This window comes from Choloepus didactylus, chromosome 4 (assembly GCF_015220235.1).
Source record: "Choloepus didactylus isolate mChoDid1 chromosome 4, mChoDid1.pri, whole genome shotgun sequence".
NCBI lineage: Eukaryota > Metazoa > Chordata > Mammalia > Pilosa > Megalonychidae > Choloepus > Choloepus didactylus.
In genome coordinates this window covers 100,978,378-100,994,526 of record NC_051310.1, presented here as the reverse complement: position 1 = coordinate 100,994,526, position 16,149 = coordinate 100,978,378, and the positions used below count along the sequence as shown (strand labels likewise).

Genomic DNA, 16,149 nt, shown 5'->3' with positions numbered 1-16,149 from the left:
TTCTTGTTCTGGTTCTTTCTGATGTAAGGAAAATGTTCAGAGATAGATTGTGGTGATGAACGCATAACTATGTTATCATACTGTGGACAGTGGATTGTATATCATGGATGATTGTATGGTGTGTGAATGTATTTCAATAAAACTGAATTTAATTAAAAAAAAAAAAAAAAGCAGAGGAAGGAATGAAAAAAACAGTGAACAGAGCCCAAGGACCTTGGGACATCATGAAGTGTACCAGCCAGCATGTATATTGTGGAAGTCACAGAAGGAGAGGAGGAGGGACAAAGGTCAAGAAGAATATTTGAGGAAATAATGACCGGAAATTTCCCAGCTCCTACAAAAGACATAAATATACATATTCTAGAAACACAACAGACTCCTAACAGGATAAACCCTGATAAAGCTAGACTAATCAAAATATTGAATGAAAGAGAATTCTGAAAGCAGTAAGAGAAAAGCAATTCATCACATACATAGGATCTTGAATAAGATCAAGTGCTTATTTGTCATCAGAAGCCATGGAGGCAAGAAGGCAGTGGTATGACATATTTAAGATCTTGAAAGAGAAAAACTGCCAGCCAAAAATTCTATATCTGTCAAACTGTCCTTCAAAAATGAGAGAGAATTTAAGACTTTCACGGATAAACAAAAACTGCAAGTTTGTTACCAAGAGATCTGCTCTATAAGAACTGCTAGAGTGAGTTCTTCAGGTTGAAAGGAAAGTACAGGAGATAGTATGAAGTATGTATGAAGTAGTATGAAGAAGTGACGATATCCAGTAAAGGTAATTACATGGGTTAATGCAAAATGCAGTAGTACAATTTCCTCTGTCTGTACATTACTCTTTATTTCCTATAAGATTTAACATACTCTTGAATAAGAAATAATCATATTTCCATGTTATGGACATGCAAAATTTAAAGAGATAATGTGTGACAAAAACAACATAAAGAGGGGAAAGGGAGGGATATGGGAGCAGAAAACATGTATGCTTTGAAATTAAAGTGGTACATTTCAAACTACTAGGTTATAGACTTAGGTAGTTTAATACAAACCCCAGGGTAATCCCAAAGAAAGTTTTTAAAATATATACAGAAACAGAAATGAGAAAGGGATCAATCATTACAAAAGATCAACTGTACACAAAAGAAGGCTACCATAAAGGAAAAGAGACAAAAAAGATGACATATTAGAAACAAAGGACAAAGTGATAAGTAACTCCTGCCTTATCAGTAATTACACTGAGTTTAAATGGATTAAAGTCTCCAATCAAAAGACACAGATTGGCAGAATGGATAAAAGCATGATCCAACTGTATGTTATTTACAAGAAACTTACCTTAGACCACAAGACACAAATAGGAAAGTGAAAAGATAGAAAAAAAATTCATGCAAATATTAACCAAAAGAGAGCTGGGCTAGCTATACTAATATTGGACAAAATAGACTTTAAGTCAAAAATTGTTACAAGAGACAAAGGACTATGTATTGACAAAAGAGTTGATACACCAAGAAGAAATAATAATCGTAAACATTTATGCACCTAACTACAGTGCCCCAAAATGCGTGAGGCGAACAATGACAAAATTGAAGGGAGAAATAGAGACCTCTACAATAGTAGTTGAAGACTTCAATACACCACTTTCATCAATGGTTAGAAAAATCTTGATAAACATCAGTAAGGAAACGAAGAACTTGAACAATACTATTATTAATTAACTAGATCTAAAAGACAAATATAGAACACTGTAACCCCGAACAGCAGGGTACACATTTTTCTAAGGGCTGATGGATGATTATCCAGGATAGACCACATATTAGGTCAAAAAACAACTCCCAATAAATTTAAGAAGATTCACATTGTGCAAAGAATTTTCTCTGACTACAGTGGAATGAAGCTAGATCAGTAAAAGATGGAGAATTTGAAAATCCACAACTATATGGAAGTTAAATAACACACTCTCAAACAATTAGTGGGTCAGAGAAGAAATCGCATCAGAAATTGGGAAATATTTTAAAACTATTGAAAATGAAAATACAAAATATCAAACTTATGGGATGCAGTGAAGGCAGTGCTCAGAGGGAAATTTATAGTTCTAAATGTTTACATTATAAAAAGAAGAAAAATCTCAAATCAGAGACTAACCTTACAACTGGCAAATGTAGAAAAAGAAAAACAAATGAAAACCAAAGGAAATAAAGTTCAGATGGAGAAGTGAAATAGAGAATTAAAAAAAAAAAAAAAAGAAAGAGAATGAATGAAGCCAAAATTTGGTTCTTTGGAAAATCAGTAAAATTGGTATGCCTTTACCTAGAATGACAAAGGGAAAAAGAGAGAAGATGCAAATAACTAAAATCAGGAATGAAAGACGGAACATAACTGCAGACCCCAGAGAAATGAAAAGGATTACAAGACAATACTTTGAACAATTGCATGCCAATAAATTAAATAATCTAGATGAAATGGACAAATTCCTAGAAGCACACGAACTACACTGATTCAAGAAGAAAAAGAAGATCTGAACAGACTAATAACAAGTTAAGAGATTGAATCAAGAATCAAAAACTTCCCAGCAAAGAAAAGCCTAGGACTAGATGGATTCACTGATGAATTCTGCCAAACATTCAAGGAAGAATAAATACCAATCCTGGTCAAACTCTTCCAAAAAGTTGAAGAGGAGGCAGTATTTTCCAACTCATTCTGTAAAGCCAACAACACCCTGTTACCAAAGCCAGATAAAGATATTACAGGAAAAGAAAATTACATATTCATATCGCTCATGAATATGGATGAAAAATATCCTCAACAAAATATTAGCAAACTGAATCCAACAGCACATTAAAATAATTATACACCATGATCACATGGGATTTATCCCAGGTTTGCAAGGATGATTCAACATAATGTAATACACCACATTAACAGAATGAAGGAAAAAATCCCATGATTATCTCTATTGACACAGAAAACACATTTGTCAAAATATAGCACACCTTCTTGGTATAAGAACACTTAAAAAACTAGGAATAGAAGAAAACTTCCTCAGCATGATAAAGGACATATGTGAAAAACTCACAGCTAACATCATATTTAATGGTGAAAGATGAATGCTTTCCCTCTAAGATCAGAAACAAGGCAAGAATATCCACTATCATCACTGTTACTCAACATTGTATTGGAAGTTCTAGCCAGAGCAGTTAAGCAAGAAAAAGAAATGAAAGATATCCAAATTGGGAAGGAAGAAATAAAACTTTCCCTGTTTGCAGATGACATGTTCCTATTTACAGAAAAGCCTAAAAAATCCACAACAGAGCTCCTGGAGCTAATAAATGAGTTCATCAAAGTTGCAGAGTACAAAATCAACACACAAAAATCAGTAGTACACTTATGATGAACAATCCAAAGAGGAAATGAAGAAAAAAAAAATTCCATTTACAATAGCAACTAAAAAAATCAAATATCTAGGAATAAATTTTACCAAAAATGTAAAGGACCTATAATGGAAAACTACAAAACATTGCTGAGAGAAGTTTGAAAAGATTTAATAAATGGAAGGACATTCCATATTCATGGATTGGAAGTCTAAATATTGTTAAGATGTCAGTTCTACCCAAAGTGATTTATAGATCCAACACAGTCCCGATCAGCATTGCAACAACTCTCTTTACAGAAATGGAAAAGCCAACCATTAAATTTATTCGGAAGAGTAAGGGGCTCTAACATAACCAATGCCATCTTAAAAAGGAAGATTGAAGTTGGAGAACTCACACTTCTTGATTTTAAAACTTAACTACAAAGTTATGGTAATCAAAAGAGCATGGTACTGGCCTAAGGGCAGACATAGACCAATGGAATAGAATGGAGAGTTCAGAAATAAGCCCTCATATTCATGATGAATTGATTAAAAAAAAAAAAAACTTTTTATTTTGAAATAACATCAAAGTTATAGGACAATTTCAAAAACAATACAAAACCCATACAGAGAGCTCCAACATACTCTCTCCCCACATTCCCAGATCCACCAGTTTAAACATTTTTATTGCCAATTGATTTTTGAGAAGAGTGCTAAGTCTGATCATTGGGAAGGAATTGTCTCTTTACTAAATGGTGCTGGAAAAACTGGATATCCACATGTAAAGGAATGAAGGATGACCTCTATCTCACACCTTATACCAAAATTAACTGAAAATGGATCAAAGACCAAGTAAAGAAATAAAACTATAAAACCCCTGAAAGAAAAAATAAGGAATATCTTCAGAACCTTGTATTAGCTAATGGATTACAGGATTTTATAATGAAAACATGAGCACCAAAAGAAAAAATAGATAAATTGGACTTCATCAAAATGGAATGGGAGAAAATAGTTGCAAACTATATATCTGATCAGGGTTTAATATCCAGAATTTATGAAGAACTACAATTCACTGACAAAAAAGACAACCCAATTAATAAATGGCAAAGGACTTGAATAGACATATCTCCAAAGATGCTATGTAAATGGCCAATAAGCACAGGAAAAGATGCTTAGCATCATTAGCCAATAGGGAAATGCAAATTAAAACCACAATGAGGGAACATTTCAGACGCACTAGAATAGCTAGTATTAAAAAAAAAAAGGAAAATAACAAGTGTTTGGAGGATGTGGAGAAATAGGAACCCTCATGCATTGTTGGTGGGAAAGAAATGATGCAGCTGCTGTGGAAAAGTTTGCTGGTTCTGCAGAAAGTTACATGTAGAATACCATATGACTTGGCAATCCCACTTCTAGGTATATACCCAACAGAATTGAAAGGAGGGACTCAGACATAATTGCACACTGATGTTCATAGTGGCATTAGTCACAATTGCCAAAAGATGGAAGCAACCCTGTCCCTTAGCTGATGAATGGATAAACAAAATGTGGTGTAGAAATACAATGGGATATTATTCCATCATAAGAAGGAATGGAGTGCTGATACATGCAACAACATGGGTGAATCTTTAGGCCTCATGTTGCATGAAATATGCCAGAAAGAAAAAAGACAAATATTATATTATCTCACTTATAGGAAATAGAATATGCAAATTCATAGTCAGAAATTAGAATATAAAATACAAGGGGTGGGGTGAGGGTAGGTAATGGGGAGTTAATGCTGTTTAACTGGTATGGAATTTCTGTTTAGAGTGGTGGAGAGGTTTTGGTAATGGATGGTGTTGATAAGAGCACAACGTTAAGAATATAATTAACACCACTGAATTGTATACTTGAAAGTGGTTAAAGTGGGAAATTTTATCTTGTGAATATGTTATCAATTAAAATTAAAAGGAAAAAACCCCATAGAACTGTACAACACAAAGTGTGAATCCCAATGTGAATTATGGACTTTAGTTTCTAATATAACAATAATAATATCGGTTCATCAATTATAATAAATGTATCACACTAATGCAAAATGTTAACAGGCATATGAGTAACAAAAGAAAAAAATAAATATATTGAACTTAATCAAAATTAAAAACTTTTGTACATTGAGGACATTATTAAGAAAGTAAAAAGACAACTTACAGAATAGGAGAGAACAGTTGCAAATCATATATATAGTAAGGGTTTAGTATCCATTATATATAAAGTATTTGTACTACTTAACAACAAAAAGACCGTAACCCAATTAAAAACTAGGCAATGGACTTGAATAGACTTTCTGCAAAGAAGATATGCAAGAAAACAAGTGCATTAAGTGGGTCAACACTGCGAGTAATTTGGGAAATGCAAATCAAAACCACTAAGAGCTACCACTTCACATCCACTATGATAGCTATAATAATAATAAACAGAAAATAACAGCTGTTGGTGAGGATTTGGAGAAATTGGAACTCTTGTACGTTACTGTTGATGGGAATGCAAATAGGTTCAGTCACTATGGAAAACAGTTTAGCAGTTCCTCAAAAAGTAAAACATGGAATTATTATATGACCCAGCAGTTCTCCTAGGTATATATACCCAAAAGAATTGCAAAAAAGAGCTCAAAGAATACATGTACAAGCTTGTTTATAGTATCACTATTCACCACAGCCAAAAGGAAGAAACAGCCTAAATGTCCATCAACAGATGACTGGATAAAGAAATTAGGGCATATACATACAATGGAATATTATTCAGCCATGAAAAGTAATGAAGTAATGATACATGCTACAATGTGAATGAACCTCAGGAACATGCTAATTGAAGGAAGCCAGACTCAAAATGTAATATTTGTATAATTCCATTTATATGAAATACTCAGAGTAAATAAAATCCTTTCAGACAGAATGCAGGTTAATGGTTACCAGAGGCTTGGAAAAAGTGGGAGTAACTGCTTAATGGGTAAGGGATTTCCTTTTGAGGTGATGAATATATTTTGGAAATAGATAGAACTGCTGGTTGTACAATGTTTTGAATGTTCTGAATGGCACTGAATTGTTCATTTAAAAATGTTTAATTTTAGGTTATATGAATTACACCTCAGTTTTTTAGAAAAAAAAAGCTGATTGCTGAGAATGGAATATATTTATGAAATAATCAGGAAGACTTAAAATATTTTAGATTAGTTTTTCATTACACAAGTGGTACATGAATATATTCTTCTTTATAGAAAACTAAAACATTATAGACAATGCTGAAGTCATCCTTGACTACCAGTGCCAGTTCTGACCTTTCTCTCCACTTTTAAGAGTTTCCATGCTTTTCCAGTGTCTTTATAATACCTAATGTATGTACCTATAGAAACAGTAATGGTTTTGTCTGATAAAGCATAATATTGACTTATAACTGGATAGCTGTATTTGATATAGGATGTTTATTTATTCATGCTTCCTTCATTCATTAAACAAATATTTGTTGAATGTCAGCCATGTGGCCAGCACTATTTTAGCTGGTAGGGAAATGACAGTGAACAAAATAAACAAAAATCTCTGTCATTTTAGTACTTAAATTTCTTATTGTGTGAGACAGACGTTTTTTAGTGTCCTGTGGTTGCTATAGCAAATGACCACAAACTTGGTGGCTTAGACAACAGAAATTTATTCTCTCTTGCTTCTGGAGACCAGAAGTCTGAAATCAAGTTGTTGACAGAGACACACTCCCTCTGGGGTCTTTGTGGGAGAATCTGCTCCTGGCCTCTTCCAACTCCTGGACTTGTGGCCACATGGCTCCAATCTCTGCTTCTGTCTTCATAGTGCCTTTCTTTCGGAGTTAGTATTTAGAATTTTCATTTGGTAACAGGAATTTTTTAGGGGGTCTGTTTTATTTAAATTTCTGTCTTACAACAGTGTCTTTCTTTATAATTATCACCGATTATCCCAAGTGGCTGAATAATTGAGCTTGAACAAAATGATAAATGTTTTTTCCTCTTAGTTGGTGCTTCCCGTGCTGCTGTTGATGCTGGCTTTGTTCCCAATGACATGCAAGTTGGACAGACAGGAAAAATAGTAGCGCCAGTAAGTATTGCCATAAAATACGCTATGCAAAATTGTATGGGGCAAAGAACTGTATCTAGTTGTTAAACGATAATCTGAGTGATTTATGTCCTATTCAGATGTTCCTAAGCCATTAGCTGGTACCATGGTGGATATGTCCTCCTTCTCACTGCCGTGCATACTTTTATTTTATTTTATTTTTTTGTGCATATGCTTTTTCCCCCCTTCAGGTCTACAGATTTCTTGGTCTCAATAAAACGCTTAGCAGTTCTTAAATCTAGTAATTGTTTTCAAAATTTTTAAAGCAGTGGAACTCTTGTTGAATGATGTCATAACCACAATACCATATATAAAACTGATGAGCTGCATTTTATTGTTAAATAGATTTTATAAGTTCACGTTGATGATGTTTATTTTCTACAAGCTTTTAACTATAAAATCAGTCATAAGAACAATGAACCTATTTTAATGAACACACAAGTTCAGAATTGGGAACTATGAATGGCAGTTGAAGTCTCATATATTCTTAAACATCTAGAACATCTAGTTTATTTCTGTATTTTATTTTGTTGTATAAAATTCAGAATATTCTGACCCATATGGATAAATAATACTGGAATATTCTTTGTTTAATTCTATCCAGAACTTAAAGAAGACTGGTAGAAAATTTTGGTTTCAAAGGTGAATCGTGACGACAAAGAGATACCTCCTCACACTCACTAGGATGGCTCCTAATGAAAACAAACAAACAAACAAACAAACAAACAAAATATGGTGTGCTGATGAGGATGTGAAGAAATTGGAACCTTCCTGCATTGCTAGTGGGAATGTAAAGTGGTGCAGCCACCTGTGGAAAACAATTTGGTGGTTCCTTTAAAAGTTAAACATAGAATTACCATATGACCCAACAATTCCATTCCTGGTTATATTCACAAAAGAATTGAAAGCAGGGTCTCAAACAGACATTTACACACTGATGTTCATAGCAGCATTATTCACAATAGCAAAAGATGGAAACAACCCAAATGCCAAGGACAGGTGAATGGGTAAACAAAATGTGGTATATACTTACAATAGACTTCTCCTCAGTCATAAAGAAGAATGAACTTCTGATACATGATACAACATGATGAACCTTAAAAACATTATTCCAAGTGAAAAAAGTCTGACTCAAAGGACAAAGATTATATGGTTCCACTCATCTGAAGTCTCCAGAATAGACAAATTCGTAGAGACAGAAAGTTGATTAGAGGTTAACAGTGGCTGAGGAAAGGGGAATGTAGGGTTATTGCTTAATGGGTACAGAGTTTCTGTTGGGGATGATGAAAAAATTTTGATAATTGAGGGTTGTGATGGTAGAACAACTTCGTAAATGTAATTATTGCCACTGAATTGTACAGTTAAAAATGGCAAATTTTATGTTATGTATATATATATAATAAAAAAATTAAGAAAGGAAATTTTAAAAAATGTGAACAGTATCGAATGACTGTTCACATTTCTTAGGCCATATAAATTTTCAATGAATTGGATTCTCAGCCATTTAAACTTCCATTGTTTGGAGGAAAATTTATTTCTTATATATTTTAAAGTGAGATAATAAGTTATGTCCATTTAAAAAATTTTGTATCTCAGTGTCAAATTTTTTAAGGCTTGTCTTTGACGTTTGTTTTAAAGTGTCTTGTCAAGTCTTTGACCCATTTTTAAATTGTTTTTACATTTTTTTATTGTATCTTTATAGGAGTTCTTTAAGCTGGATACAAATTCTTTTTCCAATATACATATTATGATTATTTTTTTCCCATCCTGTGGCTTCCTTCTTCATTTTTCTTTTTTCTTTTTATTAAAGAAGTTACAGGCTTATAGAAAAACAATGCATAAAATACAATGTTCATAAAATATACTACCCTATTATTAACTCCTTGGTACATTTGTGGTGTGTCGCAATTATTGAAAGAACATTTTTATAATTGTACTATTAACTATAGACCATGGTTTACTTTGGGGTTCACTGTGATGTACAGACCTCTGGATTTTTAAAAAATTTTAATTTTCATAACATGTATGTAACCTAAAATTTGCTCTTTTAACCACATTCAAATATATATTTCAGTGCTGTTATGTTCACAATGTTGTGCTGTCTTCACCACCATCCATATCCAAACCCTTTCCGTCATCCCAAATAGAAACTGTACAACTTAAAGCATTAACTCGCCATTCCCTACCCATCTCCCAGCACCTGGTAACCCATATTCTAGTTTCTGAATCTATGAATTTGCTTATTCTAATTATTTCATATCAGTGAGATATTATACAATATTTTCACTTTTTGTCTCTGGCTTATTTCACTCAACATGTCTTCAAGGTTCATCTGTGTTGATGCATGTATCAGAACTTCATTCCTTTTTACAACTGAATAACATTTCATTGTGTGTGTATACCACATTATGTCTATCCATTAATCAGTTGATGGACACTTGGGTTGCTTCCATCTTTTGGTAATTGTGGATAATGCCACTTTGAACATCGGTGTGCCAGTTTGGATATAAGTCCCTCCAAAAGCCATGTTCTTTAATACAATCTTGTGGGGGCAGATTTATTAGTCTTTTGATTAGGATAGACCTTTTTGATTGAATGTTTCCATGCAGATGTGACTCACCCAACTGTGGGTGATATTTTTGATTAGATTATTTCCATGGAGGTGTGGACCCCACCCATTCAAGGTGGGTCTTGAGTAGTTTACTAGAATATTTAAAAGAGAAGCTAAGAGCTGACACAGATCCAGATGCTTGCTGATGCTTAGAGATGCTTGGAGATGCAGACAAAAGGACATTTGGAGATGCTAAGCTAAGAGATGAAGCCCAGAGTTTTCCCCTGAGAAGCTAAGAGAGCCCAGAGACATTTGAAGAAAGCCATTTTGAAACACGACCTGATAGCAAAGAACAGCAGATGCCAACCACATGCCTTCCCAGCCAACAAAGGTATTCCAGATGCCATCAGCCATTCTTCAGTGAAGGTATCCTCTTGTTGATGCCTTAGTTTGGGTGCTTTTATGACTTTAGAACTATAAATTTGTAACCAAATAACCCCTCTTTTTAAAAGCCAGTCTATTTCTGGTGTTATGCATGATGGCATTAGCAAACTGGAACAATCAGTATGCAAATACCTGTTTGAGTCCCTGCTTTCAATTCTTTAGGGTGTGTACCTAGAAATGGGATTTCCAGGTCATATGGTAATTCTATATTTGACTTTTTGAGGAACTATCAAACTGTCTTCCACAGCTGCTGCACCATTTTACATTCCCACAACAATGAACGGGGTTCCTATCTCTCCATGTACTCTCTAACACTTGTAAGTTTGTTTTTGTTTTTGTTTTTTAGTAATAGCCATTTTAGTAGGTACGAAATGGTAGCTTACTGTGGTTTTGATTTGTATTTCCCTAATGGCTAATGATGTTGAGCATCTTTTTGTGTGCTCTTTGACCATTTGTATAACTTCTTTGGAGAAAAAGTCTGTTGCCCATTTTTTAATTGGGTTTTTTGTGTTTTTGTTTTTAAGTTGTGGTATTTTTTTTATATAGTTTGGATAGTAAACCTTTATTGGATATGTGGTTTCCAAATATTTTCTTCTATTTTGTAGGTTGTCATTTTAGTTTCATTATGAGGTCCTTTTATTCGCAAAAGTTTTAAATTTTCATGGAGCAATTCTTTTGCATATGGATATCCAGTTTTCCCAGTACTGCTTGTTGAAGAGACTATTCTTTGCCCATTGAGTGGATTTGGCACCTTTGTCAAAAATCAGTTGGCAAAAAAAAAAAAAAAAAAAACTGAAAAAAAAACAAAACACTGCCCTTCCCCCTAAGTGGGATCAGACACCCAGGGGAGTGAATCTCCCTGGCAACGTAGAATATGACTCCTGGGGAGGAATGTAGACTCAGCATCGTAGGATGGAGAACATCTACTTGACCAAAAGGGGGATGTGAATGGAAATGAAATAAACGTCAGTGGCAGAGAGATTCCAAAAGGAGCCGAGAGGTCACTCTGGTGGGCACTCTTACGCACAATATAGACAACCCTTTTTAGGTTCTAATGAATTGGGGTAGCTGGTGGTGGATACCTGAAACTATCAAGCTACAACCCAGAACCCATGAATCTTGAAGACAATTGTATTAAAATGCAGCTTATGAGGGGTGACAATGGGATTGGGAAAGCCATAAGGACCACACTCCCCTTGGTCTAGTTTATGGATGGACAAGTAGAAAAATAGGGGAAGGAAACAAACAAACAAACAGACAAAGGCACCCAGTGTTCTTTTGTATTTTAATTGCTCTTTTTCACTTTTACTATTCTTGTTACTTTTGTGTGTGTGGTAATGAAGCTGTCAGGGACTGATTTTGGTGATGAATGTACAACTGTGTAATGGTACTATGAATAATCGAATGTACGATTTGTTTTGTATGACTGCGTGGTATGTGAATACATCTCAATAAAATGAATATTAAAAAAAAAAAAACCCTAAAAAAAAAAAATCAGTTGGCCATAAACATGAGGGTTTATTTCTGAAGTTTGAGTTCTGTTCCCTTGGTTTATTTGTCTGTCCCTGTGCCAGTACCATGCTCTTTTGTTTACTGTGGCTTTGTAATAAGTTTTAAGATCATGAATTATGAGTCTTCCACCTTTATTCTTTTCAAGATTCATTTGGCTGTTCAGGGGCTTTTACCCTTCCAAATGAATTTGAGGATTGGCTTTTCCATTTCTGCAAAAAAGGCTGTTGGAATTTTGATTGGGATTGCATTGAATCTGCAAATTACTCTGGGTAGAATTGAAATTTTAACAATATTTAGTCTTATAATTCATGAACATGCAATGTTCTTCCATTTTTTTTAGGTATTATTTGACTTTTAGCAATATTTTATAGTTTTCTGTGTACAAGTCCTTTACATCCTTGGCTAAATATATTCCTAGACATTTGATTTTTTTGTTGCTATTGTAAATGGAACCTTTTTCTTGATTTCTTCTTCAGTTTATTATTATTGTATAGAAACACTACTGATTTTGAGGTGTTAATCTTGTACCAAAAACTTTTCTAATTCTTTTTTCTTTCTGTACATCAGCCTGACTCATTTCAGTCATTATCTTTTCTTCTAGTTGACTGATTTTTCCTTCTGCCAGCTCCAATCTGACGAAAATTTCCTGGGGATTCTTCATTACAGCTATTGTGGCCTTCAACTCCAGTAGTTCTGTTTAGTTCCTTTAAAAAACAATTCTCTTTATTGAGATTCTCGTATTGTTTATTCATTGTTTTCCTGATATCCTTTAGTTCTTTCTCTGTGTTTTCTTTCATATCCTTGAGCATACTGAAGATCATTCTATTTTAAATTCCTTGTCTCGTATGTCTACAGTTTTTTCTTCAGTGTTTTCTAGATTTTTATCCTCTTCCTTTCAAAGGGGCATCATTTCCTGTTTCTTTGTCTTGTAATCTTTTGTTGCAACTGTACATTTTAATATTTAAAAATGTTAACTCTGGGATTTAGTCCCTTAGCTGCCTCTTTCGTGAGTACTAGATTTTCTTGAGTACTAGAAAGTGCTGAAACAATGAAAAAAACACCTTTTACAGTCTTTGCAAATTGACTTGGTGTTGGCTGGTGCTCTCCTTCAGAGTTCAGCTCTCCTGTCAAGATGGTAGGCCCAAGGCAAATGAAAAATACAGGATCCTCCCTGTCTCTTCTGAGTCTGGCTTGTCCTGGGCTTGTGCTTGCTAGGGGCCTTAGGAGTTCCTCTGTTTACAGGAATTTGAATGCCCCATCTTCTCTCTAGGAAACAGAACTTCTTCCTCTCTGAGGTGCTTCACTGCAAGAATTAAAATATTTGTACCTTTGCCCCTGGCCCCTGACTCAATTGTTTCTTAGACTGCTTTCACTGTCTCAAGCTGCTTTTGCCAGGAGTGCGATTCTTTTACACTACATTAAAACTTGACAAGTAGTAGTTTCTTAAATGTTAGTTGAGTGATATGAAACCATATCAATGAACTTTGCATATTCTTACCTTAAAATCCATTGATCTGTCTTGCACTTTGAATGGATCTTTTACCCATTCAAGATTTTGTAACATCAGACACTGTTCATTTAGAAAATAATGATTTACTGAATTATGCCAGTCTCCCAAATGTTGACCCATTTTATCAATATCAAAAATCACATCCTTTCATATCACCACTGATGTCGTAAGAACTCTTTAAAGCTCATATACATGGACACAAGATTTTTAGAATTCCAATTCCCACTTAAAATCTCAAATTTTATCCTTAGCAACAAATACTTTTATTTGTTTTCTCATAATTGACAATCTCACTTTATTCATTTTCAATAAACTGTCTGCCAAATACCTAAATGTCTGTTAGTTGTTCTTTGAAGTTAAAAATGGTATTCTGTGAAAAGAGCAGCTGGGTTAGCTGGCAACTCAAACCATTGCACAAGTGTTTTTCCTCACAACCACCATTGTATGCAGTAGAAGTGCTTTCTTCACACTCACTGTCTCACACAGAATATTAAAAAGATGTGTATTCAAAGATCAGGAGTTAATAAAATTAGTACTTTTTACTGCTTCAAGGACATTCTTTTTTTTTTTTTTTTTGTGCATGAGTTCATGTGAGTATTTGCGTGTATATACATGAGCGTGTGTGTGTGTGTGTGTGTGTGTGTGTGTGTGTGTGTGTGTCTAGAAGAGAGACGAGCTCAGCCTCACCACTGGACTTCAACTAACTGATGGCTGAGACCACAACAGAGTCATCTCATGCCTCCAGTGCTCATTATAGAGGGCGTGCTAATATGTGTGAATAAACAAATGAATATATCAGGGCATGAACAAGTGAGCAAGCAGGACTGGGTTCTGAGGATGAGACTCATGCCCTGGAGGGCAGCTGTGACATGTGGTTGCCAAGGCCTCTTGCTGAGGCCAGGCACGGTGGGAAGGAAACATGCAGCAGGTAGAATAGGCAAGTATCTCTTTTGGTAAGCACCGCTGTCCAGAGCCTAAGGAAGTGCAGGAGGCAGCAGAACTCAGTGTGGGCTGCACCTGCCTACAACTAGGATTGGGGTGGAGAACCCACTTCCAGGATCAACAGGATGCTTAAAGTTTCACCTGATTCCCCTGGAATGTCAGAGACAGGTGCTAGGCACAGAAAAAGAAAGTCACAGGGTGCAGCCCAGCCAGACACTAGTGTCCCAAATTCTGGTTCTAGGCTGTACTTGTGAAGTAGCAGAGGATATTGCAGGCTGGGACAATCTTAGAGGGCTTCCTGGAGGAATTGCAGCCTAGAGGGGTGGATAAGGTACAAACTGAAGACATCAGAGAGCTGGTGTTGCAAAATACTTCCCCTTTCCTTTAGCTGCCCTGTGAGCTCTCCCCTCTGAACCACACTTGATACCCCTTCCCACTGTCCATAGGTTAATGCCATGGCATGTGGAGTTCCCATTTTCAGAAAGTGACCTCAGCCTACCCATCGAGCCTTGCCACCTGCTAGCAGCCACACCCAGGACACATACTGTGCCCTGAACACATGCATTTTCATACTCCAGTGTCTTTGCTCATGAAGTTTGCTCTGCTGGGAATTCTCTTCTCCAGCCCCACTTTCTAAATCACCACTCATTCCTCAAAGTCCAGCTCCAGTGTCCTCTCTTAGAAATCTTGACCCTCTGATCCTCCATCATATACAGTTGGGGTCAGCCATACACCAGCCTGGGTCAGGTTGAGTTCTGGTTTAGGCCTTTTTCTGGCATGATTACTAGTAGTGCCCCTTTCATTCCCAGATGTATTCCTGCCTGATGATAAATTATATGGCCATCCTTTGTCTCCCCTACCCTCCACCCAACTGCAGTTCTTTGGGCAGGAACCATACATTGTTCTTCTGTTTTGTCAGGACAGGTTTGGTTATAAAGTCATTCATTCATGCAACAATTAATTTTTGGATACTGGATAAAGCAGCAGACAGATAGGTCCCTGTTCTCCTGATCCACGTTAGAGGGAGAAGGGAGAAGAAAAGAAAACAGGATCATTTCAGAGAGTGACAAGTGATATGGAGAAAATCATGAAGGGAATAGAAGACTCGGGAAGTGGGTACAGGATTATTTCAGGCAGGCTGGGCAGGGAGGCCTCAGAAGTGAGAACTGAATGAATTGAGGGAGCCAGAGATGAGGATGTCTGGAGGAAGAAAAATGCAGGCAGAACGAAAAGCAAGGGCAAAAACCCTGTGTCTGGAGTGTGCTTGGTGTTTTTTTTTTTTTTTTTTTTAATCTTCATTTTATTGAGATATATTCATATACCACGCAGTCATACAAAACAAATCGTACTTTCGATTGTTCACAGTACCATTACATAGTTGTACATTCATCACCCAAATCAATCCCTGACACCTTCATTAGCACACACACAAGAATAACAAGAATAATAATTAGAGTGAAAAAGAGCAATTGAAGTAAAAAAGAACACTGGGTACCTTTGTCGGTTTGTTTCCTTCCCCTATTTTTCTACTCATCCATCCATAAACTAGACAAAGTGGAGTGTGGTCCTTATGGCTTTCCCAATCCCCTTGTCACCCCTCATAAGCTACATTTTTATACAACTGTCTTCGAGATTCATGGGTTCTGGGTTGTAGTTTGATAGCTTCAGGTATCCACCACCAGCTACCCCAATTCTTTAGAACCTAAAAAGGGTTGTC

At 35.6% G+C, this 16,149-nt stretch overlaps 1 protein-coding gene across 1 annotated transcript in view; it reads left to right on the top strand.

The window, feature by feature from the left end:
* Positions 1–16,149, top strand: part of ETFA (electron transfer flavoprotein subunit alpha) — a 124,516-nt gene that overhangs the window by 71,232 nt on the left and 37,135 nt on the right. Inside the window, exon 9 of the mRNA XM_037833317.1 lies at positions 7,373–7,455. Within this exon, the coding sequence (XP_037689245.1) occupies positions 7,373–7,455 (83 nt within the window). The remainder of the gene's footprint in view (positions 1–7,372; positions 7,456–16,149) is intronic.